Below are 20,302 nucleotides of genomic sequence, written 5' to 3'. Positions count from 1 at the left end.
ATTAGCATTCAGTCACATTGGAGTAATCCTCCTGCTATTGTCAATTAAATTTAAATAATGGGCTGTTTTGCTCGTGCAGTCTCATCAGAGCAAATGTGCCCTCTGAGAAATCATGTGATGAAAATTAAGGATGAACACTGACGTGTTACTTGTGGAGCTCCGGAGAGGGCTGCGTCTTTAAAGTCTCCACAGCCGACGTTCATTCTCTCCAAGTCTGACGCCGCTGCTCGTTGACGTTGTTCGGCATCAACCCCACTTACTTGACCGGAAATTTGCTGAATTTCAATATTGCCCACTTGAAGATGCCTTAGTGCACTTCTGTTAATTTCCACCGAGGCTTAAATACAGCAGGAGTGAGGATGGAGGGGAGGGAGACGGAGGTTCTGGTTAATTAGGCAGGCAGTGGTGAGAACGTCTTTCCTCATGTTAGGCAGATCGCCCCGCAGCCAATCCTGTGACCTGCACATCTAAACTCTGACTGTACCCGTCCAAATATAAACAGCGCCGCGCTCTCTCCTGACTCATGTCGCCACATCACACGCCAGCATACGGCGTCTATCCACACTGGCTCTAACTAGAGCTGACGAAGCTCGGACACTTCCACCTCGTTACTGCTCCGGAAGCGTCCTGGTCGCTCAGTTTCCCGGGGGGCATGTACCTTGCTAATGTGATTCCCCGGGGTTTACACCCGGCTCAGGACTTTTGCTGCATGCCGTCCCTGAATCTTTCCTGCCTCTCGTCACTTTGACCTGCCTTATAAAGACAAAAAAAGCCCCCCTCTCCCTTCCAGAAACAACCCCTGCTTCATCCAGTCTTGTTGCACGTTCCACCTTTCTCTGACTCAAGTGGATGAACCTGTGGAGTGACACTGACAAGACTCTACTCTGCCGACTCCAACCCATTTTCCTCTCTCAGAGGCAAAAAACAGGACATAACAGTGAAAAGAGTCAAAGTACAGAACATGAGGATTGTCAGCAAGGAGCTGCAGCGTCCTCACGCATTTAAAACCTGCGACAAATATCCCCAGCCCTGTTTTTATATTCCCCTCAGCTGTCAGAACCGCAGGCTGAGCCGCCACAGCTCTCAAGGACTACTGCAGTCCTCCCAACACACACACACACACACACACACACACAGAGTCATAGCAATGAAACACTCACCAGTAGAAGCGGTATCCATCACGTCCCATGCAGCAGCAGATATTCAGCAGGTATTCCTGGCATGGCTGCAGCAGCACAGAGTGTGTGTGTGTGTGTGTGTGTGTGTGTGTGTATGTGTTGCTCTGCGTTGGTGTTTGTGTCTGTGTTTTATTTAAGGCATGCAGCGCTGCATGTTAACATCCAGCACAAGCAGCAGCAGCAGCAGCTATTTTCCTGTTTTCCTCGAGTATCTCCAAGAACAAACCTCTTCTCTCTTTTCCTCTCCACAGTGAGAGATGTGGAGGAGGGTGGGGGGGACGAGAGACACTGATAGACTGAAAGTGAGAGAGAGAAAGTGAGGGAGAGAGAGAGAGATTGGGAATTAGAAGGAGAGAGGGGTGAGAGACACCGAGACTGAATGATAGGCTATGTTTGTCGTTCCTCCATCCTTCCTCTCCTCTGCTTTTGGAGAGATCATCCATCACTCTATTACACACCAACACACACTCACACATTCTCACACACACACACACACACACACACACACACACACACACACACACACACACTAATACACACATTGATATATTCCAGCTCCCCAGAGACCGCCCAATGAGTGTTCAGTTCTGTGGCTGTGGGTAAATCCAATTGGCTTAGCAAACTGTCAGTCAGTCATGATCCCCTGTATCCCCATGGCAACGAGGAGGAGGAGGTGGTGCTGGTGGCGCTAGTGGTGGTGGTTTGTGTTTGTGTGGGGGTGGGGGTGGTGTGTGTCTGTGTGTGTGTGTGTGTGTGTGTGTGTGTGTGTGTGTGTGTGGTGGTGGTGGGGGGGGGTGAAGAAAAGTAGGAATTGAAGAAAACAAAGTGGGAGGAGAAAGATGAGGAAGAACCAGAGAAGGAACAGGTAGAAGATGAGGCGAAAACAAACAGGCAGGAGGAGAAAGATAAAGACTCATCTGGCTCTTTGATAGGGGTCGTAGAGGGATTCAAATAGCCCCAAGTGGCAGGACGCCATGGAGAGAGGACATTTACCCTTAGATGCTGAAGGTGGAGGTCTACATGGGTCCTGATCAGTGGAAGACTTACGCAAAACTGACGTGCATAAATCAATTTTCCAAACAGAAAGACCAGATTCAAAGTTGACCCAGATAGGATAGGATCATTCAACCAACCACACAAAATTGCTGTTGACCCAAGATACCATTATGCACCACCAAGACCCTTTGGTCTGGCAGATGTGCTCCAGTTATCGGGGTAACACACTGCTCAGCTTGCCCAGTAAAGCATACAGTATGTTAGGGGGCTGGAAAGGAGCCTTCAGCCGTTGGTCAAACCTCAGTCTTCTTTGTAGCCTTGTTCTGGGCCTCTGAATCACCATCCACATCTAGTTTTTTTCTCACCAATTCAAACAGGTCTGGTGTTGAGCTTAATAACAGCTGTTACTTGGTTGGAAAAACAACCGAACCAATCAGCTTTTTTGGTGGGATTAAGAATCGTTTCATCAGCTACCTATTCCACAGTCCATAGTAAAGAATAATGATACGGTTTGTTGTAAGTCGACTCAGAGAAATAGCATCTCTAAAAACGTATTTTTTTAACATTACGCGCTCCGAGCACTCGATGTTTACTGAAGATGGCAATGATGGGACATATACGTCAGATACTCCTGACAAATTTGGGCAAAATAACTCCCCACACAACAGGTAACATGTCAGTCAGTCAGTTCAATGAACTGTTGAACTCCTGACTTCAACGGTCAGGAGGACCGACATAGATTCTGTCCTGAAGTTGTGGAACAGTGGACCAGCTCTTTACTCATGCAGGGATATTGAAGGGGTCGAAGGAGTTGTCCACCTGTGCCTGTGGCCATGATCCAGATACGGGAGCTATCGCTATGAACCATCCTGTCCTTGTATAATTGGAATTTGAGCTATATCCATATTCTTGGCAACGAGTTAAGCACATTCTTGCTCTGTTTTTTGCCAGTGGTTGAACAGAATCTCTAGTGTGACAGCACAGATAGTGCTGTTCAAATTATTTGTTTAAGGTGTATAGAGGATTTAATTACCGCCAAGCCGTATGGCAGCACCGCCTACTAGCAGGGCATATGTATGTTATTTACCTTGGTTGTCAATCAGCAAGAAAAGGATGCAGGCTTTACCTGAAACCATGGTGAGATTGACTCATTTCCCCGCAGTGTCACCACTCGACCGTGTGACACAAGCCAGCACTTCTCCGGTTCCCCTCTTGTGTTGACGATTGTGCACTCAACTTGCTTTAGTTTCAGGTCATTTTGGTTAAAAAAATAGACAAAGACAGAAAGTAAACCAAAACACTTCAGGGATAGGAGTTATTTATTGTCCATCACAGTCTCAACAAAAAGAGTTGAGTAAGACCTGCCCTCCTGAGATTGGCAACAAAAATGACAAATAACAACCTGTGACTGTGACACTTGGCACATATAAAAAGGGATTTGTTCAGTTTAGTGACCTTAGGATTGATATTTCCTCTTTGCCGAGGAAGTTGTTCTCTTGGTTTAAATGGTCCGTCACAGTCAGTACCTCCAAATGTGAGGCCATGGTGTACTCTGCTGGAATGCTGTGAATTACAGATCTACTTTGTTAGATAGTTATTGACAGAACGTGAATGCAGAAGAAATCGGCCAAAACTGGTTTCCTTCACAGGAGATCAGGTTTTACACATAGAGAATAGCTGAAGAGCTTGGACAACCCAAAGGAGCTCAGAATAGAAGTGCGGCTTCCTCATGTCGAAAGGGGCAAGTTGAGATGGTTCAGTGTGATCAGGACGCCTCCATCATTTCTACCTCTGGTTGCTTTCTACATGTGTCCAACTGAGGGCAGAACGCAGTACAGACCCAGAATAGACCCCAAAACGTATTCCTAATTCAAACCTTACCGGACTAACCAGAACCATTTGTTTGGCAGAACTTTCTGCAAGTCCCATTCAAGGGCAAAATAGTTTCATCACCAGTTAGAAGTGCTTTGAGTACAACTTTCTTCCATTCTTGCCTATATCCTACCCTATTCAGGCCCAGTCTGGTGACTTCTGTTGCTGCAGGTTGCATCCCTTCCCAAATCCATGCTGCACTTGAATCCATTTGTATCCAAAACAATGATTTACTTGGTTTACTATTACAGACCCTCTGATACAACTGAGTTAAACTTTTAAAGAAGTGAGGGGGGAATTAGCCAGTGACTTAAGTGGTCATTGTGTTGAGCGGCCTTCAACACTGGTTTCACGGATTTGTGTTCCACCTTGTTGTAAAAGTGTTGATATTTGGCAGATATGGCAACGTACAATGATCCAAAAAATAATTAGGGTTGAATTACTTTCCCTGGTGCTGGGGAAACATGTTTTCAGCTGGGCGTAAAAACACCAGATTCATATGAACAAAAAACAGAAAATAGTAGCCAGCCAAAATGGGTTCCATACAACTTGGTAAATCACACTGTAACAGCACCATACGATTTTGGGTCAGCTAGAAAAATTTAACAATGTGAAATTGGCATGGTTGAGAAATATACTTCAGTAATTAGGATGAATACACAATGCCACAGTTTCAAAGTGCTGCTGATGGTTGAAAACTGCATTTGAAAAGCATTTTGTTCGGGCTGGTGAGGCTGTCTGAGTCCAGTCTGGCTCAATACACAAAGTACTGTAGGAATCTATAGGAAATATTATAGGAAACTGTCCGTAAGGCTCGTCTGCTCACGATAATTAAAAAAAAAGAAAATAATGAGATCACGCAACAGTGTAATAAAATAGCGTACCCTATCCACCTGAAGTCGTAACTGGGGCTACACCCTCAGCACCCCTACTTCCTGCAGCAATAGTTTTACCAAAAATCTGTCATTTGTAAAGCAAAATACAGCTATATCATATGAATATTTAGCATATGACCAATCGCATTTTCATCCTTTGAAAATGCTCAGAATTACCTTTTTGCTTGTCCAGCATGTGGTTTGGGTTTGATCCTACGAGGTTCAAAACTTAATCAGCACGGGAGTTTGGAAAAAGTGCCAAGGCTCTAAATGAGTTTTTAAATCATTCGGTGCTTCCAATGCAACAGTAATATGTGCATCTTTTATTTACCTTAGTGCTGCTGGACCTAATGTATTTATAAGTTGTGGTTTAAGTTTTAAAGCAGGGATTCTTAAATCAGTTAGGATCGTTTAGCTTTTAGTGTTGCAGTTGGTTGAGTAAGGCGATGAATAACAGATGAAAGAGGTTGTGATCGATTCAGAGCTCCATCACACACAAGAGACAAAAAAACTTACTGCCGCCTTATCGGTAGTTTTTAGGCACATGTTGAATATATAAATATGTAATCATATATGGCGGCATCAGAGACCAGGAGAGAGAGAGGGGAGGAGATGAATGAGGAGTGACTGAAGCCTCAGACTTAATCTGAATGCACAGACCTGAACAGAGCTCTTTCTGCAGCTCACTACATCACGCTTGTCTGATTTTTATTTGCTTGTGTTTTCCTGTTTGGGTTTTATGCTTATTACCGTATATATGTTTATTATTCCTTCAGGTCCCCCAGGAATCCCCAGCAGAAGATCATCAAGCGGGTGATTGGCCTGGAGGGCGACTTCATCAGGTAGGAAGCAGCGCCCCTCCTCCCTGCAGTGACAGATCACTGAAAATCTGACTGAGCCACTCTAACTAATACTGATAAAGGAATTATATGTTTAAATCACAGCCGGGTTGTAGTAAAAACAGATATCCTGAGGTTGATGTGAAACAGCACCCTGTTAGTCGGGAAAAAAACGCAGCTGTCTCACATCTTATCGTATAACCCTGCAGTCAAGAGGTTAACTCCATCATGCTGATTTCTAATCAGATTAACTGGCATCACCTTGTGGCAAAAGTAAATCACTGCTCTGTTCCTGCACAAACACAAACCAGTCACAAAGCCACATGAGGAGCATGAAGAGCAAGAAACATGGAGCGTTTAGCGATTATGTACTGAGGTTTTACTCTTTAATGTGGCAAACACAAGGAAACATCCTACTTCGGCGGCAGGATGTCTACACTTGTTAGTATTGGGATATACTGTATTGAAAGATCTTTTTTTTAAGTCCTTTTTAAAATTCCTTCCTGACATACAAAACCATACAAGTGTTGCTTTGGTGGTGGAGGATATCATGCAACATCAACTGAGAACAAAACAACAAAACAACCAAGACTGTTAAATGAAGACCAGATGGGAGAACATGCTTAGAGAAAAAAAAAAAGTTTTTAATTATTAAACTTAATACAGTGAAAAGTATTTGCTGTATGAGCCACATATTAATTTAAACCCTCAACCCTTGGCAGCGGACACAAGTAGTGAACACAATGTTGACATAGCATCATATTTTAAGTTGATACGTTGAACTTGTTAGCAAACAGCTGCTTATTTCCACATCAAGTTGTTACAGAGCAGCATGATACTTCATCTGGATCTGGTGTCTGTGTCCACTTGATGAATCCAAGTCCAGTACTCCCTCTCTTTTAGCTCTGGTTTTGGTCTCCACCAGCTCCTGAGGGAAACATCTGGCTCTTTAGCTGCTAAATGCTCCACCGTGTCCACCAGCTGGTCGCTGACTGTGTCTGTCTGCTGGTTGCTGCTGAGCAGGTGATGGACGGTGGCTTTTTACAGCTGTTTCATCTGCCTGCTGCAGCTGGAAACGACGCTATGAGAGCGGCGAGAGTGAACCGGAGCAGTAAAGCCGTGGGTCAAACGGATAGACAACGAGCTCACTATAAAGCTCCGTAAAGCCACTGATTTGAAAGCTCTTTATTTCCCAGTTTAAGGTGATACTATCATCTCTTACTTACCCTTGAACTAATTAATAAAAGCATTTAAATTATCTGAGCACCAGTTTTTGTCAACTTCAGTCCAGTTCAATCAGTCAGGGGTTATCTAATAAAGTTTTGATTAATTTAATGCGACTTTTACACTTTTAAATGAATAACCCTAATAAAAAAATGCACTAAATGTATTACAAAACTCTTAATAACTGGTGCCTCCATGAATCAGCCCATGAATAAATCTCTTGTGATTTACCCCTTACTTTGTAAAGTAATGGCAACTCGGTCTCTTTTTAACGAAAGATAACTCTTTCAATAATGGGGAAGTTGAAGATAATAGAAGCATAAAATAATTGAAAATAAGGGATTTTATCAACTACAGCATTATATAGCTTTATCAATTTCTTCTACATATATTTAGTCTACTTTTATTTTTATTATTTAAAGAATATTTTATTTTGGCATTAACTTTCCTCCATATTGCTAACCATCTTTAACAGGCAACTAGCCAGAAGGATTCATCAAAGAACCAATCAAAGTGCTCCACCTCATCAACATCCTTCATATAAATTTACAAAACATCGTCCTCCACCTCCCGTAGCTATGTCGGCGCGGTTTTTGGTTCTCTGTCAGGTCCAGAGGACGTTGAAGTCACTGTGATGAGACACGAAAGGAAACCTTCCGCCTGCCTGACAGCAGATCCTGACCAGCCAATCACTGTGGCAGCTGTTTAGTGGACAGGTGAGAGGCTGCCTCTCAGGACTCGGCTACGTCCTTAAACCATATTCATGCCTCAGATTGAGTTTTAAAGGGGAACTTCTCCGATGTCCCACCTGAGTGTGCGTGTCCAGGTGCTGGGGAGCACGACTGCATTTGTGAAAAAGTGGGATAAAGGCCTGCAGTGTCTCCGGAGGGAGCTGTGTGACGGCTGGTAAACATCCCCAAGTGATGAAGACTCATAAATGTTGATGCAGTGATTATACAGTATACTTTCATCATCATCGTCTTCATTATGCCTAAAATGCCCCCCCCCACGTCAGTGTCACTGGATCCTTTTTGTTGTTTGAAATGCTGAAAAATAAATTTTAATAATTACGAATGTTTTTTGTGGCCAGCTCATAGACACTGAAAATGATCACGCAGGAATTTAGAGGAGCCAACTAATCTTTTCTCATTAACTTAATATAAATATATAAGTTTTATTCATTTCAAGTTCATTCAACTTAAAACTCTCAAGTTTTTATTTTCGGACGTCAGAACGTTTGACTTGAAATGATGAGGTGAATGAATGGTTCGCTGAGGGTTCATTCATCTCATTAAATTAAGTTTCTGCAGAAACAATGGCGGCATATTAGCAGACTTCCCAGCATGCGGAGTTAAAACTCTCCAGAGATCAGTCCGTTTTGTAGAAAATATTAATAATGGAAACTTGGTGTGTGTCTTTGAGACATGTTAAAACAAGTCCTGGCTATTTCCTCTCTGAATGATAAAAACGGTGCTCCCCCTGTACACTTAGAGTTTACCAGAGTCACTGGGAGCAGCCCCACATGTCGTCTTTGTACCAACTGTGGTACGAAGTGGCTCCAACAGGAGCAGCTCCAGCTCTAAGTTCTTCGTGTCAAACGAGGAACTGACTCTTTAAGTTGGACCAGCTTTGAAAGGATTTTCAGCATTTCTGGAGGCTAATTTCACGTTCAGGTCGACTGCTCATTTTGCGATGCCCTGTGGTTTTACAGCTGTGTCCTGCTTTTACATAAATAGGATTGTGAATGCGGGACCTCTACTCACAACAGATGATTTCTACATTGATGAATTGCTACTTTTACTCAAGTGTTTGAGTTGTGAGCTTGTCACACCCGAATCTCCCGCCAAACTGTCGGTGGTCACTGTGCATTGTGGGCAATCTAGGCGCCCACTTTTGACAAGGAAGAGGAATGTGTGGAATAAAAAGAGAATATCTCTGGTTCTGCAGCGTTTTCGACACTGATACTTTCTTTTACCATCTACTGTGTCTATTGCAGGACTCTCTTAAATAAGGACTTCAGTAATTTAGTGATCCATTCAGCTGCTACAGCCTCACTGTCTGAAGGACACTTCAGTGGGTGTCGCGCCTGCTGCCGAGACTCTTCTGGTGCAAGCGACACTAAACAGCACTTTGTACACAGTTCGCTGTTTTCAGCTGTTCTTTTTTTGTTTTTGAGGTGACTTTCAGAAGTCGTCGTCTACAAGATGCTTGACTTCGTCCCATTAATAATCCTGTTTCCTCCGCATGGCCGAGGAAACAGGCTCCCACTCGAGACAAAAGTAGATTTGAAGTGACCAATCACTGCTGGCATGGTGTGTCGTGTTTGCCAGCAGGGGGAACATATTACAGAAAGGATTTTGGTGCAGCACACCATGAAACCGACTTGTCAAACTGCTGAGAGCTCTGTGGCAGTTGTTCAACTCAAAGTCAGGTTGAAGTCTCTATTTTTATTTATTTATTTTGGCCCGAACTGGAAACAACCAGGGTGCAGCAAGACTCCATAACACAGAATCGAATCAGAGGTGGTGCCATTCAACACCATCAGCCGCGTCAGGTGGCCTAAACTGACGTGCTGCTCTGAAAATGGGGAGCGTTGTCAAGCAGCTGAAGTGTCAAATGCCTCATAGAACGGGCTAGAACGGACTTTTTTCTTTCATTTATAGTGTTTGGGGTAAACATAGAAAATCAGCATTATGTGAGTTTCTCAACTGGTTTATAAGACAGAATATACAGTATTTTATACCAATGTCTACATGCTAACATAGGTGGAGCTTTTATAACATTGTGAAATCCTTGTAACACCCAGTTTCCCCAAATTCCAGTCTTAGCAACAACTTTTTGCTTTAGCTGCTGATACCATTTTAGTTTCCCCTTGGCAACTGAAAATCACACCTCTGCAGGATCGCCGCCCGTTGTGCCGCTCAGGAGCTCGCATCTCCCTCGGTCGCAGCCTGAGGGGTCATCTTTTTTATTTATTTATTTTTTATTTTTTTAAATCTGACATGGAAAACAACAACAGTGACTCCAGTAAAGCGTGTGGCCTGATATTTGAACGGCCATTTGAAGTGGAGGACTTCCATCTCCAGAGGTCAGTAGATGCAGCAGACAAAGAAAGCAGAGTGACATTATAGGGGATGCGATGGGTTGGTAGCAATTACAAAGATTTGCAGCAAACACTGTAACACAGAGAACAGTTGGACTCTGTAAACAGTCCACTACTGCTAAAACTCTCAGTCACACGCTCTTGATCTCTTATGTGGGATAGATTCAGCTGCCAGTTTTAAACAAATGCATTTTGGAGGCTGCAGTTTGTGCTGCCGAGATGTTGACAACAAACCGGTATCGGTCGGGCTCAAGGTCTGTCCCTGACTCTCGGACCTCAGGGTCACAGAATACAAGGCAAAGGAAACAGAATTAGTCAACTTTCTGTGTAAAAAGGCAAAGTAGTGCCCTCATGAGGAGCAGTAAAAACTGGGATCAATTCATAGTATAGTAACATGTCTGTACATATAATTCACTAGCTCAAAAAGTCGTTCACGCTCATGCAGTAATGTCGTGCGTTGCATGCAGCCTTCCGGTCTTTTCATTTTTACCTTTGAATCAGCAGCATCAGGACACAAAATTTCAGCACAGGCTCTCACACTACCAAACTACCGAAGCCGAACCCGAACCCTCATCTATCTTAATTACTCTCACCTCAAATTTGACGAGTTATAAATGGCCAGCACCGTGAAACGTAACGTTTCACTGCTGAAGTTGTTTTCCTTGATCTAATAAATTGGGATCTTTGTTAAATCCCCGTGTGATTTCTGTGAAGCAGACTGCACTGGAGCATTTTAACTTTTCAAGCTAAATGTTGGCTCGAAATTGGACTGGAATTGCATTTGAACTGGCATTAAGAACACATTAATGTTAGGTTGCAGATAGCTATTTTTATTCTTAGTACATTGTATGGCAGGGAGTGTGTGTGTGTGTGAGTTGTGCTCTTCTCCCTGGATTTCCTTCAGGAAGAGGTGGGAGCTGTTCTCAGCCCTGTTACACTGTGTTCTCGTGAGGAAATGAGCTCCACAGTTCAGATAATGAGACGCAGCAGGAGAACAGAGCGGGCCGGGCTGCTGGCTCTCATACAGCAACTTCTCAAAATTCACCGTCTCATTGCTGGACTGTATTTTATTTATTACAGAGACCACTGCGTCCCCGGTCCGTCTCTCTGAACATTAGCATCGCAGACCTTTTCATTTTTACCTTTGAATCAGGAACATCAGGACGGTAAAACTTTGGCAGACGACCAAACTACCAAGCTTCTGACAGATGACTAGGAGGATACCCTTCCTGTGCTGTGGTTTTAATACATTATCTGATGCAGGCACTGGTTAAATATAATTATTTGGTCTGATTTATGAGATAATTAGTCATAAATCATCAGACGTTGTTCCCTAGTGCTCCCTCATTGGGTTTTTGTTTCCAAAAACATTTCTGCTCTTTTTAGTTCAAACTGTGCTCTGTATCGAACTTGTAAAGATTTCAAGACCAAATTTGATCCCCTGCAGTCACAGCTTTCAATAACTTTCTTATTCTCATATAGTTTTTAAGAGTGAGTCATCACCCAGACATTTAGGAAATACAAAACAAATCCTTCCACAAGGGTCGATTCTGACTCTTTTTTTGAAGGTTATTTAACTCCTACACCAAGTAGAAATCGAGCTATTGTTTCTCCTTTTTTGTGAAAATCTGTTGGGGCCAGATGAACTTTAAAATCCTTTATAATGCTACACACATTTTGTATTTTCCCACAAAAAGTTTTAGAACAAAACCTGCCAAAAAGTGCAGAGTGTGAACTATAAGTAAATTTATTTATAAATATATTTATGACTGCACGGATTCAACCAAAATGATTAATCAGTTAATGCTTGAAAAAACATGTCGTGCATTAGTAATAAAGACAGTTTATCTTATTAGCAGTCCTTGAATCTCTGGCTTTTAATGCTTCAAATTTCCCTTAATTTGCTAAATTACGGGACGGAACACATTAATAAACTTTAAGTTCTTAAACCCCTTAAGCTCTTAGGATGAAGAACATGAGCAACATTTATTGACTTAGGTTCTTGTTTTAAAAATGCAGATTTACAATCGGCTCATTAAAATACAGCAGGAGGATAAAAACACCAGGGCTGTCAGTCCACCTTTACTCCCCTTTATTCTGGGTTGTAGTGATAGCGGCTTTTCAGTCGACCACACTTCTAAAGCCAGTAGTGTTCTTTGTTAATCACTTGTATCAAAAAATGCTGTGGGACAATAAATCACAGCTTCCTCATAAGTTTTTAACAAACGAATCCTCCAAACTATGAGTTTTTTTAGTCATCGCTTTCTAAAGTGTAAAAAATAATGGCCCTTGTAGCCATTGAAGGGAAAACACTGGGACTGCAGCTCTCAGGTCACATAGTCTCAGTGGGTATTTTCCACCCCACAGCTTCAGGGGGCGGTAAGGAACCCATTTTGGGTTGGTGCACCAGCATGAGCCGAAGAGGACGTGGCACTCGAACACTTACCAGTGTGTTACAAGTGACACACAGCTGAGATCTTTTCTTTAGTGGAAGTGTCTTCAAACAAGTGGAGGAATAAGAGTGGCCCTGTGCTGTGGCCCCAGTTAACTGCGCACGTTTCACCAGTGTGAGCCTTACACTGAACATCATGCTGCATCCAGTTATCAACGTCAGAGAGCCAAAACAATCAGGCAGCTTGAATATGGAGGAGAACCTCCGTCGTCTCTGAGTTCTGCTCAGGCCACAGCTGCTGTAGTGAACCAGATATGGTATTAAAGAGAAGGCTGTGTGACTAGCTGCTGAATCAGTCTTATCTAAGTTTTTGTCTTGAGGCAGCTGGCCTATTCCTGGTCCTGCTTCAGATCAACGCGGTCAAGTAACCACCCCCACACCTGTCAGTCATCTTGACGAGCTGTCATCTCTTCCAGTCCATAAAGCCTCCACATTTGTTGAAGAATGACACAACCAACGCAATTTAAAACCCAACACTGTCTAACTTGTTTTTGGTTTCTCACTGATTTCTATCACCATAGCTGTTGCTATGCGTTCCTTCTACTCGGTGGCACAGCACATGAAAAAGCAGTTTCAGGCCGTAATGTAGACACATTACTTGGTTTTGGTCTCAGGCCCAGTATGACATACCCTATTTATCTAATGGCCATTTTATTGTCAAAATGTTGTGGCTTCAACGTTTGATTTAATTACTTCCGCTGTGGGGATTTGCAACAAAACGTCAGTGCAAACGCCGGAATTAAAGGCTCTGTCCACCACATTTACGAAAATCACATCTTCTCACTTTCCTCTAGGGGTGCGTATCCATGCAGATAGCTTTGGTTTGATTTCTCCAAGTTATGAGATACTTGTTTAGTTCCTGTTCACAGCGTTGGAAAAACACATGTAAGAAATTCAACAGTAACCTCTCTGGGAACGGGGCATCTCCGGATAATCCACACAGATAAATCCACTAAATAATAGTCCCTATGAAAACTGTTGGGAGCATATAAAACCAAAATCTGGTGTGACTAGATACCACTGGGAGTGAACTGGTAACATATGTTTCTTGCTAATTTGGATGAGCCGACTCTTTTGTTTCAGCAGATGTGGAGGATCTACAGACGCTCTGCCGGTGAGGGTGTGGTGCTCTTCTCTTTCGCAGCTACACATTCGGACTGATGAGCGTATGAATTTTTACAAAGGAAATCGCTACCAGTATGATGTCTTATTTGAGGAGGTGAAAGCACCAAAGCATGCGTTAGGATGATGGTAGTCCTTCGAGTGTTTTACTTTGACCGAGCTGGTGGTTATTCAGATGTGGACAGGAGTTTTAAAATACTGTGGTCGTAAGTCTGAGCAACCCCCCTGATCATTTTGAAGAAAATGGAAAACAATCAAATGTAATGTCGCTGAGACAATACGGTCTCCGCCGTATTTTTAATTTAATAAAGTAACTTTTGGATTGTACAGATAAACTGCACCTCAGTCCCGTAATTTCCCAGACGTAGCTGAGGACATGTCCTCTGCAGCCGTGGACGCAGATGCTAACATCACGCATGCAGCACCACACGATGCATTAAAACAGATCATCCAACCAAGTGACACGTAGAGTGAACACAGTCGCACCGACAGACAACACACACCACCCAGTGAACCAGTAAACACATCAGATCCCTCACCCGCAGTCGGACCCTGCGGCAGCGCCACAGAGGCTGAGAGGAAGTGGCAGGGCATCAGAGCGACTGAGGCGCTTTCCCAGTATCATAACGCGCCGTCGTCATGCGATTCGTCCCGGCAGCTGTTTGTGTCGGGTGCCACCGTGCAAATTACAGGTCACCGGCTGGGGAGAGGATGAATAATTAACGGGCCCGTGATGAGTTCCCTGGCGGAGGCGGCACCGACGACGCTGGCTGTCGGCTGGTGTTGTCTTACACGGGCCAGGTCGACATAAATCACAGCTCCGTTTATAATCCGGCCACGAAGGCCAGACCATCTGCCTGCCATGTAACCATCAGCCACAGAGAGCAGATTGTTTTACAGATTCATCTCCAAACAGAGAGGCTTCTACATCACATAAATCTCCCATCGTGGCTGTCAGGCCAGACGAGACTAGGTTCTGTGGCGCAGCGAAAGAGAATCAGCAATGTGAACTAATGGTAACGCAAAAATAAAGTTTGTCCTTTAAAGCATTATACAGGTGCCCATCCAGCAGCAGGCAGCCGCTACGTCCTAAATTTTACACATTAAATTGAAGACAGGGCTCCATCAGTATTTTGGAAATTAACTTAATTTGTAGTCAGGGCAGTGAGCACAGCACAGATATTGTTGGCAATTTTGTGGAGGCTTTTATCAAAATTGCCAAAACCTGGCAGTATGCGCTGAACAAAATTGAATTTGGCCCGTTCTCGCAGCCAGGATTTGGAAGCAGAGAGAAGCGACACATTTGTCTTCCCTTTGCTGCAGAAACGCGTCTCGACTTTGATGCAGCCTCATTCGCTGACCCTCCCGATACAGAGTCGTCCGCTGACGCTCCTCAGCGTCAAAGCGAATGGTTTGGGTACTGATAGTTTTGGTGTATCTCCAGAGAGTGGCAGAGATTTTACTGGAGTCGGTGTTTACTTGTTGTTTTGAGAGTCTTTGCAAATTGTGTCAACTTGACATGACTGGTTTGCAACATGGAAATTAATAATGTAAGAAAGGAATTTAGGTTAACACTGTAAGCAAACGTGTTTCAATACACAGGCGACACGTGTGTGTTTTACTGCCTTGTTCTGCATTTTATTCCTTGTAAACTGTGGAATGTTTGCACAGTGTGAGGAGCATGTTAATAGTTTAATTACATTTAACAGTAACACTGGGTTGCGTTGGCATTTTTCTGAATCGTGTAACACTAGAAGTAGTGAGCTATATTTCTACCAAGTATCAGGGCAGGTGCTGTTTAGGCTCCATTCTGTTCTTCTTCTACTGCGGGTTCGGGGCTTCTGTCATAACCATACTGGAATTTACAAGTTATCCCTCGTCGAAAGAAAGGAGACCGCTGCACCCGCCTACCGAAGGGTTTATAGAAATGACAGCGTTTGTCCTGGTGTCCAAAGCACCGTCGCCTCTTCAGGGACTTGTATCTCGAACGTTCCGGCTTGTGAAACATGGTTAAAATGGTTCCGAGGCAGACGGAACCTAGAACCGAGACCACGCAGATTCGCACAAGTTGGCCTTAGGAGAAGCTCCAGGCTACGGGTCGTTACGTTGCCATGGTGCAACAGAGCTGTTTCTTATTGTGAGCCTGTTAGCATGCTAATGGTAGCATTTAGTTCCACGCTCCATCGCTTCCAGACAGAACTGAACTTCTGACCCTGGCAGTGCTGCTACCGTACGTCATGTCTCTGGGCTTCACAGGCCCGTTTAGGAATTCGTGCGTGATGGAATCCAGGCCCCTGTAAATGTCTCAATCCACGCCGCATAAACTGGGCCGTGGCTGTCAGCGTCTGTCAGGCAACGTCAGGAATGATAGTTCAGACACGTTGTCACCCTGTCAGGACTTAGGTTTGGCTATTGACATAATGCCATTACGTTAATTGTCTTAATCCAGTGTGAGGTGCTGTCAGCAGCTGTCCACCTCTGCCTCCTGAAACTCCTTTCAGCCTCTGCCGCAACATTCATCAGCTGCTGATAACACTGATGAAAGGACGCGTGCGTGTGTGTGTGTCCGTCTGTGTGTTCAGGAGACGTGAATGTTTATCTCGTCTTAGTGAACCCTTTGTTCAGAAGTGGCCCAGATTCAGTAAAAACTCTTCTCATGTTCACATGACAGCGTCCCGACAATTTGTAGCATCTGGAAGCTGTGTGAAGCATCTGTGGCTTAACGCTGTGTTTTGTGTTGTTTTGCTGTGTATGAGTATGTCTGCTGTGTCCAGGAACAGATGAGCGTGTCAGGAAATGAGTGTGTCTGCTGTATCTGGGTTAAACCCTCGGTAACAAGACGCTGTCTGTCTGACTCAGGTTAGTCTGTGGATACGCTGGAAGAATTTCAAGGCATGTTATTTAAACAAAAACAAAAAAGCAGAATAGTGACTGGATTCACAGGGTTTATGGGGGAAATTTTTTTTCCCATAAAAAAAATGTAAATATATATGAATTATACATAATATATATTATATATAATTTATATTTGTATATAAATATAAAGTATATATATATATGTATAAATATATATATTTGTGTGTGTGTGTGTATATATATATATATATATATATATATATATATATATATAATCATCCTAGTTGTTTTTGCAGTTAAAAGGATCAGCAGAGTCGGTAAAGTTTGACTCAAATCACATTTTAGTGGCACTGCTGCCATCGGGTGTAACTGCTCTTACAACTTTGACCTTATTTTCAGAGTGTAGTCCATTTTTCCGATGGTTCCGATAAGGCTGCACAGTGGCCTGACCATTTACGAAACACGGGCAGACAGACAGTCAGGCGGGTCGGGAACAAACCGGCGGTTTAAACCTGAAGTGTAGCTAATAATCGCTCACTGCTCAGGAAAACATGGCTGTGGGAATGTTTTTTCAGACCGCAGGGGATTTCCTTTTGTTGCAGCACTGCAGTTGATCACTGCGACAAATTGGCAGCTGGGCTGGTTCTGCCGCACCGTGTGCAAGTCTAATGATGATAACATCTCGCTTTTGTTTTTCCTTCACCGCTCAGTCTGACGCTGTGTGTATTCTCGTTGGGTAGCTGTGTTTGGACAAGGAGAGATTCTTATTCGTGCCTGACTGTCCCACTGACGCCATTTTCAGTTGATGCAGAAACTGCAGTAGCGGTTACCAGTAAAAGTCGATGTTTTTAATCTCGATCAAAGAAACACAGTGTAATGATTGAAGAATGACTTCTGCAAGTCAGCGTACAACAACCTGTACAGCTGCACATTAATCTCACCTATGCTTGCTTCCATTTTTGCGGCCGACTTTCTGTCACTGTTTCTCTGCGTCTGACATGGGAAGGTGATATCCCCCTTTTTTTCCTCATGAGTACAAAACTGTGGTTGGGTCAGCTGTTTCTCCAGCGGTGGAAACCGCCCTCAGTTGTGTCCTCATCAGTTTAATTACTTCATATTTTTTCCTCAGCTTTCACATGTCGAAACGCGTTTCCACGTGATGACGGAAAACATAGACAACATTAGCAAAGATGTGTAATTTCACAGGTTGCTCACTTAAAAAAGTCTCATTCAAAGGAATAACATTTTAAGTAAATATAATGTAATGAGCTGCAACCATTAGACGATGAATTGATTAGTTGATCGACATAAAATTAACTGCACCTATTTTGATTATTACTTGTTTTTGCCATTTTTCATGTAAAAATACAAACATTTGCTGGTTTGAGTTTCTTAAATGCAAACGTCTGACATCTGATAATGTAGAAAATTGTCATGTGCCGTTTTTACCGTTTTCGGATGTTTTACAGCCCAAGCCTTGATTTGATTAAGAGGGAAAATAATCGGCAGATGAAATGATTATTAAAATAGTCGTTAGCTGCCGTCCTAACGTTGCATACGGCTCTAACGTTGAGTACGTAGCCGGCAAGCAAGGCAGCCAGCACCGGTGCTTTGCTGTCTGGACTTGTGTTCCTGAGATGTGTGTTTTAAAATCCTAGCCTCTGTGTTGAAGTTATCCAAATTTAGCTAATTGACAGTGCAGTTTCTTTCCCAAGCATGTTTTACCTTTAAAAACGGCCACTATGGAAATGGAGAGAGGCCGTTCAGGTGTCTTTACATGTGCTGTTACCTATATCGACGGTACGCAGTCCTGCTCACTGCCCGGTCGCCAGCCTTCCTGAATATGACAGTACTCTGTTCATGTAGTTAACTAAAAGGTGCTCAGCCTTCTCTGTGGTGAAAAAGCCATTTTTGATATCATGATTTATCGTAATAATTGATCTTTTTATCTGTTGGTCAGACACGTGAAAGAATAATGGTCACTTCAGTAGATTGTGTTTGCATTGACTCGGGTTTTATTGATTTCTTTTTATTATTTCCACCCCGATGAAGACGACGTGAGGTCTATATAACAAACTTACTCTACTTACAATACGTGTACTTGTTCTGCCTAAAGTTGCCTGAGGAACCTTTTTATTGTTGTAACAGCGATTCATCCGTCCTCGCCCTCTGTCCCACTGTCAGCCAGCTCTTCTGCTTTGCGGCTCTGATTATTCCCTCCACCGAGGAGGTTAGGTGATCACCCGTGTCTGTTGGTTTGGTGATTTGTTTGTTCGATGTCGGCATGATTAGGCCAGAACTACTGAACCGCTCGGCACTGAACTTGGTGGAGGGATGGGACGCGGGCCAGGGAAGAACCCATTAAATTCAGTCTGGTGTGTGTTGTTTGACATTGGCCTTGAAGGAGGTCTGCGCTCTGCTGAGCGCATTTCTAGTTTGCAGTTACGCAAACAGAGAGTTATGAGATTTCAACATCCATCCATTTAAAATTTGCTAAGAAGTACAGATCACTCTCGGCCATTTTCTGGTACTACCAAATTGGGATTATTAAGATGCATCATTTTTGAAAGTCTTTTCAAATTCTGCTCAGAGGCGTCCAAGATATTTCAGCATAGACAGAGTGAAAGATTGACTGGGGCAGATCCACGATTTCTTCTGCTAATTTCTGTGTGGAGATGACATCGAGATCACACCCCTTCACTGAGCTTTGAAAAGAGCTCTGGCACATGTAGAAAGAAAAAGCTGCTAATTAAGGTGGAAGTGTGCGAGGCAGGTTAATGGAGAAATGGTTCATCAAAAACAAATACAGCCCCTCATCACAAAATAACTGCTGGGATAAATTTAGGAAGCACAGACTGATTATGCGAGGGAGGATTTTTTTATTTTTCCTTAGGCTGTTCTGCTCAGATTCTTCCTCTCAACAGACCTAACCTCGTTAAATGAAAGGCTAAATACAGTGAAGTCAATCGTTCTTTCAGATTTCACACTCGTTCCTTCTCAAATGTAGCAGAGAATTGGTGTCATAAAGGGACTAACCCTTTTTTCTAATTCCTGCAAAAAGGTCCCAGTTCGATTGTCTTTTTCTTTTCTTTGTGAGTCATTAAATTCAGTCACTGTGGCTAAATCAATATTTATATCCGAGGCCTCTTCAGGCAGCCGGCCTCCCGGACCGGCGCGCACAAACGCACAAGGAACCGCAGACAAACTTCCACTTAAGAAGTCAGCGAGGTTATAATTCACAAAGTTCCCCGGCTGAATGATAAATCAGAGCTGGGACGGGCCCATAACAGCCCAGGCGGACGATGATGGGTGCCGGACCTTCTCCTCATAAACGTGATGGCCTGACGGAGGCCGGATGAGACGAACAGCAGCTCCACCCTCATTAGTGTCAATGTGTCCTCAAATCGGATCTTTGTTTGAGCGATAAGGCGACGCGGGGAAGTGGCACCGGACAGAGGACTTAGAGGCTGCTGATTGACGATAATGAAAGGAAAGCGATATTTGTTCCAGAGATTTGATCTGCCATCAACGAGGACCTTAACTGCCAATTTTTCCCTGAATTTTGATCTTTTCCTTTTCTTGTCAGTGGTAATGAAGCAATTTTTCATCCCACCTGGAAACAAAAAATCTGTTTTCACTGAAGTTCATTTTTAGATTTTTTTTCTCTACCTTGATGTTCCTGTTTGTTTTACAGACACTGTTCATATTAAAAACATTCCTGCTACATTACAATGGGAAAGTTAAAGGTTACTATGTGATTGATTTGTGTTCCATGTCCTAAAACT

At 43.3% G+C, this 20,302-nt stretch overlaps 1 protein-coding gene across 2 annotated transcripts in view; it reads left to right on the top strand.

Moving 5' to 3' along the window:
- The window catches only part of immp2l (inner mitochondrial membrane peptidase subunit 2), a 152,718-nt gene that overhangs the window by 124,239 nt on the left and 8,177 nt on the right, over positions 1 to 20,302 (top strand). The window contains exons 4-5 of one of the 2 annotated variants that reach the window (XM_040133113.1): positions 5,698 to 5,763; positions 7,460 to 7,958. In XM_040133113.1, the coding sequence (XP_039989047.1) occupies positions 5,698 to 5,763; positions 7,460 to 7,619 (226 nt within the window). In that variant the 3' untranslated portion in view covers positions 7,620 to 7,958. Of the gene's footprint in view, positions 1 to 5,697; positions 5,764 to 7,459; positions 7,959 to 20,302 lie in introns of those variants that run through there. The other variant, XM_040133112.1, reaches the window with a different exon arrangement.

This window comes from Xiphias gladius, chromosome 8, assembly GCF_016859285.1.
Source record: "Xiphias gladius isolate SHS-SW01 ecotype Sanya breed wild chromosome 8, ASM1685928v1, whole genome shotgun sequence".
Lineage (NCBI taxonomy): Eukaryota > Metazoa > Chordata > Actinopteri > Istiophoriformes > Xiphiidae > Xiphias > Xiphias gladius.
Note: the sequence above shows the minus strand (reverse complement) of the source record. Positions and strands in the feature narration are given on the sequence as shown.